Raw genomic sequence first — 23012 nt, 5'->3', positions numbered from 1 at the left:
TCAAATAATCATTATAAGTCATGTCATAAGATTAGTTTTAAGTTTTAGTCTTATCAGTAGTATTCATTATAAGATACTTCTATTGGTCCTGTAACAGATCTCAATAAATGGTCTTATTTTAGATATTTGATTACTTCACTTGCTTTATACCCATCACAACATAGGCAAACTTATAGATAATATTTTCTAGTTTTCAAATACGTCTTTTGTGGAATTCTCAGCTTGAGTGAAAATTAAGGTTCAGCTAATATCGCATCTTACATTAAATGCTTGCTTCTGTCAACAGTATACAACACCAGTATTACATTATTTTATATATCTAAATGACCTCTTCGAATATATTTTAATATTCAGTAGCAGACTTTATAGCTACAAAGCATATCAATGCTAAGAAGACAGAATATAAAATAAACGTAATATTAAAATAATTTTTCAATTGCCCTAGGAATGTTTATGTTACCTGTGGTCATATACACGTAAATATAATTTAGGTGACAATGAAATAAATAACATAATTTGTCGAAAAATAATATTCCAAATTGTATATACATTATCTGCTGCTTATAAGTTTTGCTGAAAATGAGAAACATTGAAAGTATATTAAAACCTCAAGTGTTTTCAGAAAGTATTGGCTTTCTGTGGGCAAAACAAAATTCAACATACATCAGAAAATAACAGGAAAAATGACAAACTAAGAAATGGCATCCCTGGTATCAGAAGTCTTGTAAGCGTAGTAAAACTTCGTTTTGTTATAACTATAACCAAAACTACAGATGCGTGGAGAGTAATTTAAGTCATAAATCTTCACAGTTATTTCATTTCTAAAATTCTAAGTATAGTGTATGAGAAACTGTATTTTGAATACTGATAAGAAGTAACTCCTATAGTATATACTGGATTTAGTTGCACAGAAAGAAAAATATCACAGTGTTGGTTTGTCAAGTTATATGAAGTTTCTAGTCACAAGAAACATCGTAGATTATAAGAAGGTGACAGAACATGATAGACAGCTTTGAGCAACATAAACATAAAGGAGGTGGCAGATAAAGTATTGGATGCCTTTACATGTCCACTACGAATTCCGCATCTCAGTATTAGATCATTGGTAGAAAACTGACACTGCCCTGCTTTCACTTATACTGGAAACTTAGTATTTGAGCTGTTGAACCACATAATCTGAAACTGTATTGGAGGAAATGTATGCCAGATTTCTTTATGTTTGCAATAACCAAATCTAACTTCCCACTAACTGTCTCATCATAATGATGTAAGAGTGATATTGATGTAAAAGTTTATACAACTTAAACAAACAAAGTAAAATATATTTTTTTGCATTATAGCTCAATATTTTAGAAAATCAGACAAAATTAAAATTTTGAAACCATGATATTCCGATGGAAGGGTTGCAAATCAATGTCTTGATGAGGGCTTTTACTAAAGGATTACTTACCGATTTTATAAACTTCTAGCATATGTGTATTTTAGTACTTGGCCTAATACGGCATCGTTGGTGAATTATCTAGCGTATATCTTTGGGAAGTATATGATATCTCTTGATAGGTAAAGTGTGTTGAGGTTGTGATATGTAATGTTTAGTATTGTTTACATAACACGTGTTTAAAGCAACAAATAAGATTTAAGCCGGTTCCTCCAAGTGTTTAGAAGATTATCGCTAGATTAATTCAATAATAATTATTAAGGCTTAACTTATTCTAATTAGTCCGCTAAAAAGCTGCATATTATAGAAATGGTCCTAATGACTTAATGCGTACGTATTAAAGATGTTTAATAAGAAAGGTCAATATGTTTGATAATTTATTAACTGTAAGATCTATTAGTAGTTAACTGTTATATTGCTTTGTAATTCACTTTTCTGGTCCTTTCAGTATCAGTATATATGTACTTGGAGGGGAGTAGACTTGTGAGAGTTTACAGTGTATTCAAATACAAGTTCTCATACTTACAACTTAAAGAGACATTAAGTCTAATGCTCTTTCTCTCCTAGTGAGTTACTGGATTTTGTTTGTTTTTATAGTGTCTTTAAGTTGGATTTGCTGTTTTTAAGAATAGACAGAGCTTTGTTGTTAGCATGCCAAAATGGAAGTGAATTAAAATGTCCTAGGATCGAGCTATCATATAAAATTGAATACGTTATGAGGCATTACAACAGTCACATATTGAGTTGCAACGTTCAATTAAAAGAAGGTCATACAGGTACAAAAGAAGGTACACTTACTATATCAAAAACATTTAAGTTGTGTATTACTCATGCCTTAACCATGGCTCTTTTAACCACTCAGGTGAAAATACCAAATACCAAAAATTCACAGTTTTGAAGAATGTATTCATTACATTTTTAATTAAGTAGTGTTTGGATTAAATTTTAATTATATTAAATGTAAATTTAAACAATGTAAACAATGTTATTGCACCTTATTCTAATGTCGTATACAATATTATGGTTTTATTATTATTACTATTAACTTTGTTTATATTTCGATATTAAATATAGAGTATATTAATTTTTTTCTATGGTAATGAGGTTCATGTGTTCTTAAATCATTTATTTTAAATTTAAATTTTCACACTAATTCTTATATTTTTATTTCCTGTTTCTTACTTGTTTGAATTACAGAGTTTGAGTTTAGCTAGTTTAGTTGCAAAACGTGACTTTGTGTACTGACATTTGGTGTGTATTCATTGCACCCTAGTTTTCATTTATGTTGTATGATTTGAGTTTGTTTAAAGGATCCTTCTCTGGGACGGCGGTAAGCCTTCGGATTTACAATATTAAAATCAATGGTTTGATTCCCCTTAGTGGACAGTGCAGATAGCTAGCTGTGTCTTTGCTGTAAGAAAAACGCCCACATGTATGTCTGCAGATTTATACTGCTATAAACCGGTTTTCTATAGAAATAATTAATAAAACAGCGACTAAATATAATTTTGTGGAACTGCTTCGAATCTATGGTATTAAAATGAACTGCACCAAAACAGATTTAGTATTGAGAGTTCACACTTTAACTGGATATAATCCAACCAATGAGGCATATTTACAACACGAAAATACCTATAAAAGTACAGAGAGTAATACTGTTTCCTGCAGTGATGTTGTCAGTACACTCACAACTTCAATTGCAAGAAGGCTGCAAGTTTTGACTTGATGAGGTTATTTCATGTGATATACCGAGATGAAATTTGTTTCAGTAGGAAACGCTAAGGAACGGAGCATAACATATTGATAAATAATTTCATAATAGAAGGAGTCGAGGAAGAAAACACAAATTACCCAAAAGTAATGTTAAGTAACTCAGGTCACTGGTGCAGGTGTTGCTAATGACCTAGCTATAAGTGGAGTGTTAGTGTTACTTCCACTACAATAAGACAAACATCAGCATAAAGTGGTATCAGAACACTTCTTATCAAAGATGATTATATAAAAGACTGAAATGCACACTTGTATTCAAATACTGGAACGAGGAAAACTGTAGAATTGTGCTCTTTAGAGATAAAGCCAATTTAGGTTGTTTGAAAACAACCAGTCATAGTTTGTTCAATATATTACGGTCATTGGTGGTTGTATCTCAGACATTGGCTTTGGAGATCTAAAATATTTTGATGGCTCCCTGACTACTCCCAGACACAAGCAGATTCTTATCCATTATGTCATTTCCTCAAGTATAAGGTCTGTCGGACAAGATTTCGTCTTCGAAAATGAGAGTGGTAGAAAACAGGGAGCAAATGTGTGAAACAGTATCTGTTACAAAACATGGGCTGATGGAACAATGCAATCAGAGATGGCTTGTAAAATGTACTAACATGAATAACATTAAGGTTATATTGGCTTGATTGAATTATGGGAGTAAGGCAGGACACTGGGACCAATATTCCACAATAGCCTTTGATAAACTATAGAGAGGCATGAAAATAGGGCAAAATCTTCTAATCGTAGTATAAAAACAAGGTGTAATGCTACGTTTAAAGCAAATATAAAATGTTAGTGCAATGTACGACTTACTTTAGATTATCTGTAATAATCTATTTTCCAAAGAATAAAATGACCATACAGTTACAATCTTGTTTGTGTGTCATTTTTTCACTTCCATTATTGTTTCTAATATTTTCTGTATATGAATCCTGTAGCATCTGGGTTTGGTTTCATGATGTCGCCTGAGTAACAACAGGTCAGAATAAATTTTGTCTGGTATAAAAATTTTAGCTCAACTCAGACTAAAGACGAGCTACAAAAAACGTAAATAAATGTTATAATTATACAGCAAACTATAATTTTCTTTACTTTAGATTTGAAGCCAGTTTTATAAAATTCAGTTCTTTCTCAATATTTTGATACATATTCTGGCTATATAGAACCTAAAAGATTCTGTTTAACACCCATCTTTTGATATTATCGACTACGTAAGTTACAGTTTTGATTCATCCCAGCATTACGGGAAATATAAAGCTGTTACAGATTTGTTTTCTAGGTTATATTTAATTGATATCTGGAAAAACAAGTATGTTTATATTTAGTTTTACTGTTTACAAGGATTCATATTACAGCTTTGAAAGCAGGTAGATATACTTGATAACAACTCTCACTTTATTGCATGTATTCAACAGCAGCATATAATTCAATAATTGATAAATGTCCTACATTTTTGATTAAACGCTGTATTGTTTGTTTGTTTTTTAATTTTGCGCAAAGAATCACGAAAGCTATCTGCGTTAATCGTCGCTAATTAAACAGTGTAAGACTAAAGGGAAGGCAGATAGTCATCATCATCCACCACCAACTCTGAGCTGCTATTTTACCAGCGACTAGTAGGATTGACCGTCATGTTATAACGCACCCACGGCTGAAAGGGCGAAAATGTTTGGTGCGACGGGGATTCAAACCCGCGATCTTCATATTACGATTTGAGCGCTTTAACCACCTGGCCCTACCAAGTCTACATGCTGTAAATAAGAGTATTCAAATTAAAGTTATCATCCAACTTGTAATGGTTTCAACTAGTTCATTTCTGTTTAATTCTCTTTGATTTGCATAATTGTTTGCTCGTGTTAAAGCAGAAACAAACTGGACATTCCACTTTATTCAATGTGGGTATCTAACACTGGATTTTAGCGTTGTTAAATGAATGCACAACTTCCAAAACATCTTGCTTGTTTGCTTGTTTTGGAATTTCGCACAAAGCAACTCGAGTGCTATCTGTGCTAGCCGTCCCTAATTTAGCAGTGTAAGACTAGAGGGAAAGCAGCTAGTCATCACCACCCACCGCCACCTCTTGTGCTACTCTTTTACCAACGAATAGTGGGGTTCACCGTCACATTATAACGCCCCCACGGCTGGGAGGGCGAGCATCTTTGGCGCGACGCGGATGCGAACCCGCGACTCTCAGATTACGAGTAGCACACCTTAACGCGCTTGGCCATGCCGAGCCTACCAAAACATCTAAACCCCTAACTGTGGATTTTTTTAACAACTTGACTAAACAAAAAGGTGTGAGCTCAGTGGATTACTCAGAAAGTTTGATTGTGTTTTTCTAAGAGCAATTGATTGTATCAGGCAAAAAATCACATGTCACACATGGATATAGTTGAGGCGCTTAATAAAACAATTACTGTACAGTCTCCCTTGAAGTGCCAGAATGTTTCCAACACTGACACAGGGCAGATGTTAAAGAATAAAGTAATAAAAATTTTAAGATTGTTTAATTGTTTCATTGGTGATTATAAGAAAGAAGGAGTGAACACTAGCAGCTTACATCCACCAAGTACAGATGAATATTATTATCTGTTAATTAATTATAAATTGAATTGAAAAGTGAAAATAGACTAACACATCTAAACTTGATAGAAAATAGTAGATACACTGCTGGCCAAAATCTTAAGGCCAATGAGCATAAAGAAAAAAATATGCATTTTGCGTTGTTAGACTCAACCAATTATTTGATAAGAGCTTCGAAAGATGACAATAAGAAAAGGGAAAATAAAAATATAAAACGGTTTTAGCATTTAATAGGGAAAATGTGAACACTAAAAAATTAGCCTAAATACTAGCTGGTCAAAAGTTTAAGACCATACCAAAAAGAAGTCCTAAACAGAGTAGGAAATGTTCAATAAGAAGTCTTAATAGTGAGTTGCACGGCCGTCATTGCGAATAACTTCAAACATTCGTTTTGGCATGGTCGATATAAGCGTTTGCAGAAGGCTGGCTGGAATGTTATTCCAAATGGTGAAGGTGGCCTCATTAAGATCATGAACTGTTTGAAATTGACGTCCATTTCTATAGACTATCCTTGCCATCCATTTCCAAACATTTTCAATGGGGTTCAGTTCGGGTGAACACGCTGGATGGTCCAAAAGAATCACGTTATTCGCCATAAAAAAAAGTCCTTTGTTCTGCGGGCATTGTAAATTGCAGCGTTGTCCTGCTGAAAGATCCAGTAATTTCCACACAAGCGAACAAAACCTTTGTTCACTTTCCTACGTCCCATGTTTGGTGCTTCTCAGCAAAGTTGAACCGAGCTGTTTCGTGGTGTAGAAGACGTTTACGGTTTTTAAAGCCTTTCTCTCGAAGATGTCATCTTATTGTTCTTGAGCTGCATTTTGCGTCCGTAAGGCCTTTAATCTGGTTCGACGATCGGCTGATGTCTTGCCAGACAACCCGTCAAATTCTCATGCTCAACGCCGGCGAAATTTTCTTGGGCCGACCCTTGAAATTCTCGTTCCGTATCCCTCAGGGTTTTTTAAGAAATTTGCAACAGCAGTTTTACTGTGCCCAACCTCACCAGCGATGGCACGTTGAGAGAGACCTTGCTTTTGCAGCTTGATAATTCTGCCACGTTTAAACTCTGTCACCATTTTAGCCTTTGCCATGTTTTTGCCCAATGTAATACAGGAGTTATCAGTTAGAGATGTTGGCAACGTTAATGCTTGAACACAAATGACTAAATTTCGTTACGTGTTTACCGATTAACGCTTCGTTTCAGTATGGTCTTAAACTTTTGACAAGCTAGTATTTAGGCTAATTTTTTAGTGTTCACAGTTTCCCTATTAAATGCTAAAAGGATTTTTATTTTTATTTTCCCTTTTCTTATTGTCATCTTTCAAAGCTCTACTCAAACAAGTGGTTGAGCCTAACAACGTAAAATGCATATTTTTTTCTTTATGTTCATTGGCCTTAAGATTTTGGTCATCAGTGTATATAACATCTACGTTGATAGCATGCTATTCATCTGTTGTACATTACGATCCACTTTTAAGAACATGAGAACATCAGTCCAGTGCACCATGGATTTAGACTTGAAATTGAAGCTGGAAAAATTTTCAAGCATGCATACTGAAGTATAGTTTCCCTCTCCTGTAGTAGCTAGTGAAAGAATTTCACTAGCGCTGCAAAGATTGCTGGTCGCAGCATATTTGAGTAATTCATGTGTCTCTAAAGTGACTAGACAATTTCAAAAATCCTGTTGGGGAGCTAAGCGTTCAACGAATGAAAATGATTTCTTTGGCTGGAGAGATAATCCATTAGCGTTTCTTTTTTGCTTACCCAAACAGTATTTTACAATGAAGTTGTGCTCTTGCAGAATCTTTATCCAATATACAATCATAACCTCTGCATTAAGACACTTGACTCGCAATCTGAGGATCGCGACTTCGAAAGCCCTTCACACCAAATATGCTCCCCCTTTCAGCCTTGGGGGCGTTATTATGTGCGGTCAATTCCACTATTCTTTGGCAAAAGAGTATTTCCAGAGTTCGCGGTGGGTGGTGATGACTAGCTACCTTCCCTCTATTCTTAGACTGATAAATTACGGAAAGCTAGCGCAAATAGCCCTCGTGTAGCTTTGCGCGAAATTCAAAAACAAACAAACAAATCCTCAACAGTGTGAAGTAGTTAAATTCATTATATCAGAAATGACGACAAATCATACAAGATGTGAAAATTCTGTTCAATCAGGAGTATAAGGAAATGCAACTTCATAGCGTACAAGAAAGGAAAGCATAAACATCACAAAGTGGTAAATGTATTAAGTTGTCCAGAAATAAATGTCGTAATTTTCACAATGACATTTAGAAGCTGAATATTGAGCAAGTTATTGTTGGTTGGTTTAAGCCAACGTTTGTCATTTGCAAGGTGTCTTAATTGTCTGCTGTTTCAACTCTATCATGGTAAGTTTTGCAACCCCAAAGGTACCATGGACAAGAAGGACTTTCGTCCAATTTTCCTCTTCGACTTCAAATTTGGACAAAAAGCTACCGAAACTACATGGAACATCAATAAGGCATTCGGCCACGGATCTGTACAAAACGTACAGGTTTTAACATGAAGATGGAAGTTTTAAAAACCACAAATGTCGTTGAAGGAAACCACTCTTAGATGAAAACACATAAAGAGAAGCAGTTGAGACAGATCCTGGCAGAACAACAAGTGAGCTTGCAGAAAAGCTAGGCACAAGCAAATAAAGCATTGCCAATCACCTGAGTGCAATTGGAAAGAAGAAAATTTGAATAAGTGGGTTCCACATGAGCTGACTGAAGATCAACAAAATTGGCGTTATAAGACCTATCAATGATGACGCTTCAAAAATTGAACGAATTGGGAATCGAGGTTCTGCTTCTTCCACTTTATTCCCTGACCTTTTCCCTACAGGTTTTCATTTTTTCAAGCACTTTGACAACTTTTTAACAATAAACGTTTGCAATACCAGGTAGCTGGAGAAGAAACTTTTATGGAGTTCATTGACCATAGAAACTCTGATTTCTACAGCAGGGACATAAAAGCATCGTTACTCTTTGGCAAAACTATGTTGAAACAAATGGTGCGTATTTTAATTAAAATATGTTTTACAAGACTGGTTTATATTTTTCCAAGCTTCGCAGTTCAAAAATGACATTTATTTCTGAACAACCTAATATTATAACCACATATTGAGCTTATACAATCATGTACAAGTGCAAGGTAACATAGTTTGCTATCATTATGAGCTCCGAAGATGTGACGGTCAACTTACGATGCAGTTGAAGGCCATTAGAGCTCATAAATAGCAGAATCTTTAGACTCACATAAAACGAGGACTAGAGTGAACCAAGGCGTGTTACACACTGTTGAATACATACAGAAGTGTTCTTTTTTCTTGCCGGATTCATCTAAAGACATTGAGTTACAAAGTAATCTCTGTACCATACTCATAGGCTCACCTCCCAAGAGAATTGTTCTAGAAGTAACTGGTCGTCTGACTATAAATGAGACAGTGATTGATATATGGGCGGTTCTTATCAATTACTTCATCAAGTGGTCTGAATTTTATCTTTTGGATTATATGGTATAGTTTAATAAAGATGTAGGGAGTATGTGGATAATATGTTTTGTAGCATACAGAGAGGTCCACATGGACCAGGAATGTAATTGCAGTTGGCACTTTACTGGTTTAATAGTGAGCCAATACAAACTGACAGAAATGTGTCAGATGAGTTTTAACTTGATTACATTGACTAGAATTAACATTTAGCACATGTCATGGTAACATACCAGATGACAGAGCGACAATAAATTGATCGCTCTGCAAATCGGATGATGTTTGAATGAAGAGTCCAGCTTCCATTAGATATTACTTATGATTTACAGTGTCCACGAGAATATGTAGAATATATGCACACTACAATGCACGATTCACATGTACTGCAGGATGTAGGTTTGTATATATTGTGTAAAGTAAACATGCATCAAAAAGAATCTTATATTATAACAGCAACGGAATGAAAGTTAGGGTTTGGTGACTGGTTTTAGCTACATTACATGACACCGGCGTGTAAGTAACATAGTTCTTGTTATAGTAGATCATAATATATCTATTCTCAACTCAAAAACTGAGTTTCATGATGACATGATACTAAATTGTACGATAGATACTTGGCAAACCTGAATCTACACCACTGAAAATCCTTAAGCGAATGAGTTATTCAAGCAGTGAAGAGTGGATGAGCAAGTTGCCTGAATTTCTCATATCATATAATCTCAAATTGTAAAAACGATATTGCTGTATATTTCAGAACAGCTGGTATGGGTATTAACACTTTTATTGATAAACAGAGAACAATGTTTCGACCTTTGTAGGTCATCCTCAGGTCCAAGATGACCTAGGAAGGTCAAAACGTTGTTATCTGCTTATCAATAAAAGTGTTAATACCCAAACCAGCCGTTATGGGATAAATTTTTATTTCAAGTGGGTTTCTCGTCATCAAGAACGATATTAATAGTATTATATAGTTATTTATGAAGCATTATCATATAAAATGAGTTCTAGCAAAATATTTACACCTCAGTATCTTCCGTGTTCACTCTCATTCTCATGACATTATTAAAATTAATCTAAATTTTCAGGTGGCGCCCCAGGCCTTACACACGTTGTCAATTGCTACGAAAATAATTGGTTATTTTATTGTTTTGAATTAAGCACAAAGCTACGCAATGGACTATCTGAGCTCTGTCCACCACGGGTATCGAAACTCAGACTTTAGCATTGGAAGTCCGCAGACATACCGCTGAGCCACTGGGGGCCGAAAATAATTAATCGATTTTATTTAGTTTATTGTTTTAATCCTTATTTAAAGTACTGTAATTCAAACTTAAATCTCCATGTTGTAAATTTATAGTTTATATTCTGATTATGGATATTGTTTTCATTTGTTTGATATTAATTTGTATCTTATTTGTATCATTCAGATAAACCTTTGTTTTTGTATAATAACCTTGGTATTGTAATTATAATTTGGTTCGTTTCAAATTTGTCATAAAAGTCATAATTATATAACGTGTAACTGAGTGGAAATTTATTGTTAAGGGGCATTTAATTATATGTTCACTTTTAATTTTGAGCTGTAATTTTGCTTAACCATTTAACTAGTATTTATTTATATACATATAAGTTAAACTGCATCTCATTTACTTGAAATTTAAAATTATTTTATCTTGATTCATTTTAATTGTATTTTGTTTCAATTTTAACTGACTTAGAGTTTTTATGCTAATTATTCCTTGTTTTTATGTATATGTTATGATATCATGCGTGTAGTTGACTTTCAGGTTTGCTTTTAATGTTTATTTTAAGTTTTGGATTTGGACACCAAAAGAAAATTTGCAAAAAGAATTTTGAAAAAGTGCTGTTCCGATTTATTATCTTTGCGTCTCCTTTATTTACCGTAAATAACATCCTAGCTTCTCGGAATAATGAAGACGACGTGTCAGTTTTACTGATGATATAATTATTCGAACTATTATTTTTACTTTCACAGTATTATGAAAAAAAAAAAGAGTCCTCCTGGAAGCCAGATAATTAAGGTTCCCTTACCCGAGGTTACAAAACTGGTGGCTCGAATCTTCGTAATTTATCAGATTGTTCTCTGTTTGTGACACATACAAAAAAATGTCTCATTTAATCCCTGACTACGGGCGGAGCATTCACTGGTCGAAACGTAGTGAAAATATTAAAAACAGTAATTAGTAATATTCTAATTGATTTTAACTGGTGGATTGTTCTCTATAGTAGTTTTTTTGAAAGTGTTTAAATTGCGTAAAATTGAACAGAGACTATTTTTTCATTTGGTATAAAGCCTGCGCAACGTGTTATCTGCGCTAATAGCCCGATTAATTGTACCATTAGTAACACTTTAACTCATTTTCAACTAATAGACTATTTTGTTTTTCTGAAACTATTTAAATTGAGTAATTGTACAATGAGTTGTTGTTTTTAATTTGATGTAAAGCTACACAGCTGTAAGTCTGTAAACTTCTTACTAATCGGAAAAAAAATTGTAAATTGTTAACAAAGTATTTGTGGGTCAAACTCTGTTTTCCTTTTATATTTGGTTGTTTGAAATTAAGCACAAAACTACACAATGGGCTGTCTCTGCTCTGCCCACCACGGGTATCGAGCCACGGTTTTTAGCGTTGTATGTCCGCAGTGCCACTGAAATGCTCTTCTTATGTATCACATTATATGTTCTTCTGACAGTGATTTTTAAAGTTATATACAGATTGAAAAGTTTGGTTTGTTTTGAATTTCACGCTAGTCGTTCCTAATATAGCAGTGTAAGAATAGAGGGAAGGTAGCTAATCATCACCACCCACCGCCAACTCTTGGGCTACTCTTTTATCAACGAAAAGTGGGATCGACTGTCACAATATACCGCCTCCACGGCTGAAACGGAGAGTATGTTTGGTGTGACAGGGATAACGAGTCGAGTGCCTTAACCACCTGACCATGCCGGGGCCTCAGATTGGTAGAGAGGAAATAAAATATACATAAACTTTAATGAAAATCTTACTATGTTTAAGCTTTTACTCATGTGTAACCACAAGTGAATTTAAATAAAGTATACGGATGTAATAATAACTTGATGGCTGCAATCCAACTATTAATTGATAGCTAGAACATTGTGTAAAACCCATTATTTATTTTTGCTGTAAAATAAGGTATGAATACTTATCAATGAGAATTAGAGAAACTAAAACTGAATTTATTTTAGGTTCACAATAATATCAATATGGACTTTCTTTTCTAGAGGTTTTAAGAACAATTTCGGAAGTTCTCAATAAATAGAGTTGCTAGTTCTGTTTATTTGTGTGGAATTAAGCATAAAACTATACAACAGGTTATCTATGCTCTGCCCACCACGGGTATCAAACTATACAACAGGTTATCTATGCTCTGCCCACCACGGGTATCGAAACCAGCTTTCTAGTGTCGTGAGTTTCAGACATATCGTTGTGCCACTAGGGGCGTTACACGTAACCACTTCAGTAATCACAAGTTATTAACTTGGATTTACGGACGTTTTTCCACCTTTATCTAACATTTTCCTTTGAATTTTCAGTTTTAAATGTTATTATTTCTGTTTCACTATTTCTAAGAGCCAGACTTGGCCCAGTGGATCAAAAAAGTTCAATGTTCGCTTCTTTTACTATGCACTTTGGGACAAAGGGAATGTTGTAACAGTGACGGTTATTTTCCACTATTCGATTAGAGTACCCTATTAGAAAGCGGAGGATGCTTTTGATTTTTTGCCTTCCATCTAATATAACAGTCTAATTAGAAACTGTTAGCGTAGATAACACTTGTGTAGTTTCCGAAAATATTCGAAACAAACACAATTTTCCAAATAGTTACTGGCATGCGAAACATGAAAACATTCAGTAATATGTCAGTACGAAAGTGATCACTGATTGAAAGATCATTAAAAACTTTACATAAAAGTATGTATTATAAGCTATATATATATATGTATACGTACGTGGAATGAAACTGATTCTAAAAGCGTTACTGACGAGATGGAACTTTGTACGTGTGTTTGACTTGTCACGCGCTCCCTGCGCAGTTCATCACGTGCCCATGTAGAAATTCTTCGGTACTTTCAAGGATCATGAAGTGCCTATTAAGCGATATAACAAATTTATAGTTTTACAGTTCATTGAGTTTCTATTTTCACGGCACCACGCCTTCAAAACCACGAATATACGCTTTTGAAACCCGATGTTGACAGCAAAAGCTATATTTAAACTGAAGGACTATGGGATAACTTTGTCTTTTAGAGACCTTTAGTCATTACAGTTATCAGCTGGACAAGGTTAAGGATTACACGTTTCCATGGTGAAAAGAAAACAGAGAAACAAAGATGTATGTGAAATGAAACTGTGAAAGTTAGAAAAAAGATAAAAATTTAAATTAGCATGGAAAATTCTGTTTCTTTACAAAGTAGTTCAGGTTTTGACATTTTGCATTATTTGGATTTCATGAACAATATATGTGTTTAGCGAAAACATCATGAGGTAAAAAAGCGAGACTGAAGTCAGGTGTCGTTATTAGTTCCAATTGATCCGTAAAGGGTATTTCGAAGTCACCTCAGTGGACATTCTAAACAAGGCAGTGGTTTCAGTGAACGATCACGATTTTATAATTTGAAAAGCGGGTAGGACAAGATACAATAAATTTATTTCAGAAAACTCTACTAACATTTTATTCCTCTGAGAGTCACGAAAATGTGGTTTGTGAGCTTATTCAACCGTTAATAAAAACTCAAAGGAACAGATGGGTTCGAGATTAAATCTAAAATGTCACATTTCTTTCTTTAGATGTTTGTAATGATTTTTGGCTTGACTAGGCACCATTATTTACAATAAATTTAAACATATCATTTGAAGTACTTTTATTATGAGGCCTGGCATGATCAGCTGGGTTAAGGCGTTCGACTCGTCATCTGAGGGTCGCGGGTTCGAATTCCCGTCGCACCAAACATGCTCGCCCTTTCGGCCGTGAAGGCGTTATAATTTGACTATCAATCCCACTATTCTTTGGTAAAAGAGTAGCCCAAGAGTTGGCGGTGGGTGGTGATGACAGGCTGCCTTCCCTCTCGTCTTATACTGCTAAATTAGGGACGGCGAGCGCAGATAGCTCTCGTGTAGCTTTGCGCGAAAATAAAAAAAAAACAAAACTTTTCATATGTAATAATGACGTACTGGAATAGAATTAAATAATGACAGAGTTTCTCACAACAACTGGTTTATCGTTTGAACAGAACACATTAACTTTCCGTTTCTTGAACATCAAAGAGGACAAACATTGCTACTACAGTGTAATTAAAGAACAGGTTTCCCCTACCTATAGACAAGGTTTTCTAATTTGCCTGTACTTTAGTAACTAATCAACAGAGAAAGATAAAAACGTGGCTTGTGTAAAAATAATCAATTATTATACGTCAATTACAAAAAATATAATACAACAAAAAACTACAGTAACAGCATATCACAGTTGAATGTAGAACTATTCTGACCCACCAGAAAGAGATATAATGGCTTACAAATAGGGATTTAGTAAGAGCAATCCAGCTGGCCAAAGTACATGCGATAAATCGCTAATTGAAAAGTTAACAACGCCCATATAATCATAAAATATTATTTCAAATAAATTGTATAAAATTTCAAAACATTTTGTTATTAGATATATAGGAAAAGCCATTCTCCATGTTTTCGACAATGAGCGCTTGTGTTTAATATTCTCAATGTAACATTTCAAGAAACATTTAGTGATGTGTAAGTAGAGTTTATGAAGACCTGGAATGCTCTGATCAATTTATAAGTTTCAACTAAACTATGATTTCAATTTAACTCAGTATTTTTGAGTAAATACTGGCTTCCTATGAAGTATCTTGTCATACAGGAACGTCAATAAGATGGTAAATATTATTCATAGAACAACAATTCTTGGTGGATGTATCAATGAGACAATACGGAGCAGGAATCCGTAGTTACTGGAAGTGGTCATCAGCGAGAGTTATCTGTTCATTGTGGCAACCATTCACATCAACAGTAACCTGCAACCTTGAGATGACGTGATGAGCAGCTGAACAAAGTTGTGTATCTTGGAGCGCTAGCTGCGTTGACGGACGTACACATGTCATTCCTTAATATGTAATCATAGTGAGTATTAAACAGCTTCTTTCAGCTCTCCATTGCACTGTCTAAAAAATGCAAACCATTATCAATCATTGACATTGTGTAGATGACGCTCTCTAACGACAATTTCAAATAATCAAGGATTCCTGTTCCTTATGATATATTCAAAACTCAAATAACTCAACACTTTGAAACATTTTCTTATTTTATTAGATAAAGTTTGCAAAGTTGATAACGACAACGTTTACAACATACCTTTTACTGCAAGCACTTATAAAATTATTTATCTTTTCTAAACGAATTTGACTATCCCAATCTCTTTTAATGTTTACTGTTCCAGGTTTGAGTAAGCATTGTAAAACTTCACAAGGATAACAAAACCTGGGGAAGAATAAAAAGAGTAACATCAAACTCAAAGTATTTAGAGATTTAAAAATAATTAATTATCGACTCAAATCTAGCAAGTTTTGAAATACAATTCTGCTCTTTTTATGCAAAGTTTACTGATGCGAATGTTTTTACAATAATAGATAAGAGGCGTTAAAACTTCCAAAATCCACTTTTTTTAGCCCCCAGTGGCTCATCGGTAATTCTTAAGGCTAAAACACGATAGGCAATTGTGTAGCTTTGTGCTTATTAAGTAAACAAAAACTTTGTTTGAAATCATTCTCTTAGACACTGGCGACATAGCCTGTGGTTTACAAACTGAAAAGATAGAGTAAGTGTTCTTTTAGTGTTTGTTAAGAAAAAACAAGTCCAGGTAATTAAAATTAAGAACTCATTGACATTTAGACACACTTAGTCCTCCAACATCTAGATACAGATATAGTTTTCACTCTTCTGAAGTTGATGATAATAAAATCAATGGTAAAAGATCTCTTGACAAATATTAACGTTATAGACCTTTAAGCTGCCTTAAAGGGTCAGTAACTGTTTATTTGTATGTATCAATTGATTTAGATAATAGTGAGTACTATCCAAACATAAGCCATAATGTTCATCTAGTCAGCCTACTTAAAAGCTACTTAATAGGGCAAAGCTTGAGCATGTTATACCAAAATTATTTTGAAGCATCACTACATCGTCAAAGTTCATGTCACCGTGTCCACTCTTGCAGTGTTTGATAATCATGCATCTTGATAATAGATCTGCCGCATAGTTTCCACTGCTAGTCTCAGTCACGTCCAAAGAGCTCCACTCCTCTCTGAATACTTTCCACAATCCATCTAGCTTCACTGATTTGTACTTTTGTGGATTATCACTTGTTACATGCAAGACGCCGAGTTTGTCTTACCATGACTAGGATATGACTTTTCTCAAGTCTTGATGGCCCAGTTGTTCTAAGATCATCCATGTGCCTTTATTTTTCAACGTTATTAAGACAAACGATATTTTCCGTCCCGGAAATCCAAAATTTCTGATCTGAACACACCCTTATAAACTAAGTGTATGGATATTTTGCATCACAAAAAGTTACTGCATACCTTGCCTAAAGAGATCATTTTCCGTGTCACACCATACTACTCATGAACGCCAAACAGTGTCAAAATGTACTTCTGATACATTTCGATACAAGATCTTATATTAACTGTTGATTTGCACATTCAAAATCGCTTTAATATAACGTACTCAGTTGTCCATTGTCAAGCTTAAGTAAAGCATCACTCAGTTTATTTTACTAACTAGTTCCCTTTAATGCAACAATGGGATTTGCTGTTAGTCAAACGTATTAAAACGTCACTATCAATTTTGACACTAGTCTGTCTTTTTTCAACCAAAATAATTTTCCACAGTATTAAGTCCTGTTTATAAACATCTTCATTGTCACTCCTATAAATAATTATACACTATCAACAATTCCTCACAGGTTTAATTCACTTTAGACCTCTTAAAACCCAAGTTAATTTTTCTTATTAACAGTTAAGGTTAAACAATATTATTGTGCTCTATTGAAGATTTACAACTGTTTGATTCTTGAACATTGGTCAGGAAGAACGTGTCTTGCTAGTTTTCTTTACGTGTTAGCGATAGTTTAAATACAAGCATAACTACTTCTGTGAGTTTCTTCAGTTTAAATTCATTTTCGTTTTCATTCGACTAAATTTTACATCAGTTTCACTTTGTTTTGCAAATACTCCTGTTAGCAAGTGTTTCTTTCGTCTTGGTGTATTAATAAAGACTGTGTTTTATTATCACATCTTCTCGACTATCATAGAATATCTTCAGGCTAACTCTTTGAATCTTTCCATCCCTTTGTTATCTGCGATATCTAACTACATATTCTTCTTTAACATATCTTCCAATCTGCATCTAAGTACTTCCGTAAACGAAACAAGGTGTTTAAAAATGTCCTTCTTCCAAGTAATAATTATTCTTGCACTTATGACACGTCTACTGAGATGTTTGTACTATTATTACAATACAAATACACTCGCACTAATCTTTACCTACGTCTACAATTTTACTCTCAATGATAACTTTAAACATGTCAGTTATGTTCTTATCCAGATCAACTTAGTAGCATTATACCACAACCAAATGTAAAATTTGTTAAACCTTATTTCCAATAAAACTATCTTACATAGAATATCCACAACTGGTTTCTTTATAGATGAAACTTATTTTAAATCACAAATGGTTTCAGCAGCAGTGAGTCGAAGTAGAATAAAATGAGCCAGTCTAATTGAACACCGCAACCCATTTCGGACCAATATCTGTCATACAAATATCGATTAATAGAGTGACTAAAATAATTGTTATATTTTAAGTATCCGATAGGTCTAAGGGCTTTCAGCTGTGGAAAATAATTAATTCCGTTTGACGGATACCGATTAGTGGTAACAGCTGCTTCCTTGGTTGCATGAAGAAGCCGGAACCTAATGGTTTGTTAATGATATACTACCACATTAAACTTACCATAACATTTCATATTCTCTTATTTAATTTGACCATTTCGCGGCTGAAATAGGGATCATGTTTGGTGCGACGAGGATTCGAACCCGCGATCCTCAGATTACGAGTCGAACTCCTTAACCCACCTTGCCATGCCTGGCCAAATAATTAGGAGTGATTAACTTTAATAACTGATTCATTAAAGGTTGGTATTTTTTAATGAATCCAGTAGTACGATAATATTTATAAATTTTGTACGTGCAACTTTTGTTTCAGAAAAGAGTGTATTGATTAATATAGATGTTTAATCATTTCAATTTTCATTAACGTTTTGTTTTAATGAAGTCATTATTACTACGTTTACATTTTCGTGTATGCGTTTTTCTTATGGCAAAGCCAAATCGGACTATCTTCTGAGTCCCCCGAGAAAAAAATCGAACCCCTTGATTTTAGCGTTGTAAATCCATAAACTTACCACTAATACCTTAATGTAGACTATAGCAAAGCGACATCGGGCTATCTTCTGAGTCCACCGAAGAGAATCAAGCCCCTGATTTTAGTGTTGTAATTGCGTAGACTTACCGCTATACCAGCGGGGGATATTTCCCCAGATCCACATACCGTTTTTTTTGTCTTTTGTCTTCCAAACATTTTTCAATAGACCGCCGTTCTTTTATTGTCTTGGTATAACTGTTTAAAGGATTTTATGAGTCAAAGGTCAAACAACGCCAAATTGTATATCTTTGGCTCCTCTTCCATTCGCTCATGAATATTGGCCTCCTTAATTTATCACAAATTATTTAACCCTCATGTTATAATGGTACTATTATTATATAATTTTTTTGCTTAAAATTTTAGTCAATTATATGAAAGAGTAAAATACAAAAAATTAAAGCAAGTTTTATATATGATAACACTTAAAAATATGAATTAACGTGTGTTTGTTGTTGAATTAAAAATGGTAAAGCCTAAACTATTATTTCAACAAACAGGCCTCACAGTGGAACAGTGGTATGTCTCCGAAATTACAACGCTAAAAACCAGATTTCGATACTTTTGTTGAGCAGAGCACAGATAGCCCATTGTTGAGCTTCCTGCTTAATTACAAACAACGCCTGGCCCAGCATGGCTGGTGGTTAAAGTACTCGACTACTCATCTAAGGGTCGCAAGTTCGAATCCTCGTCGCATCAAACATGCTTGCCCTTTATGCCGTAAGGGTGTTATTATGTTACAGACAATCCCACTATTTGTTGGTAATAAGGTAGCCCAAGAGTTGACGGTGGTTGGTGATGACTAACTGCCTTCCATTTAGTCTTACACTGCTAAATTAAGGATGGTTAGCGCAAATAGCACTAGTGTAGCTTTTTGCGAAATTTAAAACAAAACAAACAACGCCAACAAACTGAACATAAACAAGTGAGTTTTCACATCATAGGGCAATAATAGAGTAATAAGTATCTAAATATTACGGCTTCGTTTGATAGCATGCAGGGTTCATCTTGGCATTTTTCTCGACATTAGATCTGTAAAGTTCAACTACCATACATTCTTTGGAAAAGTACTGTAACGTACCCTGTACAATTTTTGAAATGTTGTATCATCAAGATAATAATAAATAGCCCTGACTTTCCAAACGCCTAATTATCTATGATATATATTAAATGTAAAGACAATGTTTCGCATTTTGAAGTCGAGAGTAACTTAAAAAAGTGACTGTCAAATCATACAATTTGATTAGAATATCCAAGGGTTTGGGGTAGATAGCATTGACTCTCTGCCTTCCCTCTAGTCTATCACTTCAAAATTAGGAACAACCAGTGCAGGCGGCTTTTAACAAGTTTTGCACAAAATTTAAATAAACAAAATATACTTCATTTTGTAAATACCGCCCGTACTGCTCACACCAGTCAATCTTTCGTTCGACCACTTGTCTTTAGGCTAGTTTAATGCCTAAATCCATGTGGACTACATTATATACAGTTTCAAGGGAGGTACTTTTGTTAGCTGCAATGGATAGCTGGTTTCTTCTAGAAACAAGCCGTTTATCTTTATTCATTATCTTCGGTGTGCGACTGATAACCTGATGTGAGTAACCAGTTTTTCCCCCTGGTGAAATCATACCTTCGCTTGTTTTACACATGCATTTCAACATAATAAACATTTCTTTCTTTGAAACGTTAAAATGTTGTGATTTATGTAACCGGAGACGTGAGTTTTTCTCATAGCAAAGTCACAACGGGTTAACTGCTGGGTCCACCGAGGGGAATCGAACCCCTGATTTTAGTGTTGTAAATCCCAGATGTCAAAAAGGTGTTAAAATTAGTAAAAGGGAAAAAAATTGAATATTGTTTAGTTTCTTCTTTCTTATTTGAGCAACCGTATATCGAAGAGATACTTCTAACAAATAGAATCATAGATATTAAAATTTTAGACTTGGAATTTATTAACGAGTGACTATAAGTCTTATTTCTTTTATCATGATCAGTATTACATTAAAGTGTATAATATTCAGTTAATAAAAATTCTTTCCGACAGTCTACAATAGTTAATTTTCAATGCAACTATTTTCAAACAGTAGTGTTGTATAAACTTAATTTTAACTAGCTTAGATGGAAAGTATTTCTCTACTGTTTATAAATAAAATAAATGATTTTCTTATTAAAATTATATTAGTTGTTTCCAGTTGATCGATAGACAGTTAGAAATAGAGTACTGTACTCTTACGAATTCTTACAAGTTGTTTCTCAATCAAATAAAATATTTTACAAATGCGGTTGAGATTTGTGTGTCCGTCGACTGTGGCGCGTGAACATTTTTAGTCATTGAACTATATGTTTGTGGATACTCACCTGGTACACACATCGTACTTTGCTTACCTCGGCTGAACTACGATTTGCTATAAATATTTTATTGAATGGTCCAGGGGCTCCACGTTGTTCTATATTTTTCATTTGCACAAGGTAATAAAATACAAGGAGCATCCAGCCTCAAAAATTTTAAAGTCCCGATTTGAACACACCTTTATTAACTGAATATGTGAATATTCTATGTGGAAACAGGCTCTTTCCTTGTCCAAAGTTATCTCTTTTCAATGGCATTATACTATGTATTTAACGACAAACAGTTTCAAATTATTTTGATTCGTGCAGTCTTACCGTGACTTTATATAGTTCTGGGTGTCACGTATTTAACCGCTGTGTATTCAATTCTAAATCTATGTTTGTACGTTATAAATTTATTAACATATTGTAGCACATTATTTTATATTATTGTTACAATATTGTTTGATGACCATGATCGATGTATTTTCTACTCAAATTAATCAAAATTCCCTATTGAAGATATCCTATTACCAATTAACTATAATACTGTTATATATATATAAGTCTCCCCTATATATCATAGCCACGGAAATTTAGAATTTTGTACCTTCTTTAAACAGAAGTTTAGAAGTGTCATGTTTTAGATACGTTATAGATTATGAAAGCATACGTCGTTTTTTGTTTTTACCACGTTTATTTTAGAGCAAAGCCACATTGAGCTATCTTCTGTGTCCACTAAGAGAAATCGAACCTAGGATTTTAGTGTTGTTTGTTTTTTTAAATTTCTTGCAAAGCTACACGAGAGCTGTCTGCTCTAGCCGTCCTTAATTTAACAGTGGGAAGGCAGCTAGTTGTCACCACCCAGTGTCAAATCTTGAGATTCTTTTTTGCAAACGAATAGGGGGGATTGATTGTCGTATTATAACACCTCCATGGCTGAAAGAGCGAGTATGTTTGGTGTGGTGGAGATTCGAACCCGCAACCCTCAGATTACGAGTCGAGCGCCTTAACCACCTGGACATGCTGGGCCTCTGTTATTTAGCGTTGTAAGTCAGTAAAGTTACCTCTTTCTTACTATGAGACATTTTCTTTTTAAACTGTGTATCCGAAAATACGTTTGGCAGGTCTGTTAATCTTTAAATGTGGCAATCAAAAATAACGGTTAAAGTGTATTAATACCCCAGTAATCATTGTTTCAGAATTTTACGCAAAGCTATTCAAGGGCTCTTTACGCATAGCCGTCTGTGATTTTGAAATGATAGACAAGGGATAGTAAACAGTAGCTCTCGTCAGTCTACACTTTTGTGTAGCTGAATAGTAGGATTTGATTGTCGGTCATAATACACAATTATGACTCTAAAGTGCGAAGTGTATTTTACAACAATCGGTCGCAAAACCAGAAACACCCGGCATGGCCAGATGGTTAAGGCGCTTGACTCGTAAGCGGAGAGGAACGGGTTCGAATCCCCGTCACACCAAATATGCTCGCCCTTACAGCTGTGGGTGCGTTATAATGTGACAGCTAATCCCACTATTCGTTCGTAATGGAGTAGCCCAAGAGTTGGCGGTGAGTAGTAATGATTAGCTGCCTTCCTTCTATTCTTACGCTGCTAAATTAGGGACGGCTAGCGCAGATAGCCCTCGTGTAGCTATACGCAAAATTCAGAAAAGAACAAAACTAGGTCACGCCCAACTAAACAACGAGTTTAAATCGTATAAAATTAAATATTTTTGGAAATCTTTCTTAAGAAAATTTATGGTTACGCCAACTTCCCTTTGATTTATGTTTGTTTGATTGTAAAAATATTTTATAGATTGAACCACACTCTGAAAAGTTTGAAAA

The 23012-nt window shown here is 34.4% G+C and overlaps 1 protein-coding gene across 2 annotated transcripts in view; it reads right to left on the bottom strand.

The window, feature by feature from the left end:
* The window catches only part of LOC143240345 (GATA-binding factor 2-like), a 311086-nt gene that overhangs the window by 54224 nt on the left and 233850 nt on the right, over positions 1-23012 (bottom strand). The window contains exon 8 of one of the 2 annotated variants that reach the window (XM_076482632.1): positions 15642-15835. The exons of the other annotated variant lie outside the window; for it this stretch is intronic. Coding sequence (XP_076338747.1) covers positions 15818-15835 — 18 coding nt within the window. The 3' untranslated portion in view covers positions 15642-15817. Of the gene's footprint in view, positions 1-15641; positions 15836-23012 lie in introns of those variants that run through there. 2 annotated transcript variants of the gene reach the window in all.

The sequence above is a fragment of the Tachypleus tridentatus genome, chromosome 13, assembly GCF_004210375.1.
Source record: "Tachypleus tridentatus isolate NWPU-2018 chromosome 13, ASM421037v1, whole genome shotgun sequence".
In the NCBI taxonomy this organism is placed as follows: Eukaryota; Metazoa; Arthropoda; class Merostomata; order Xiphosura; family Limulidae; genus Tachypleus; species Tachypleus tridentatus.
This window is presented reverse-complemented; position numbering and strand designations above follow the sequence as displayed.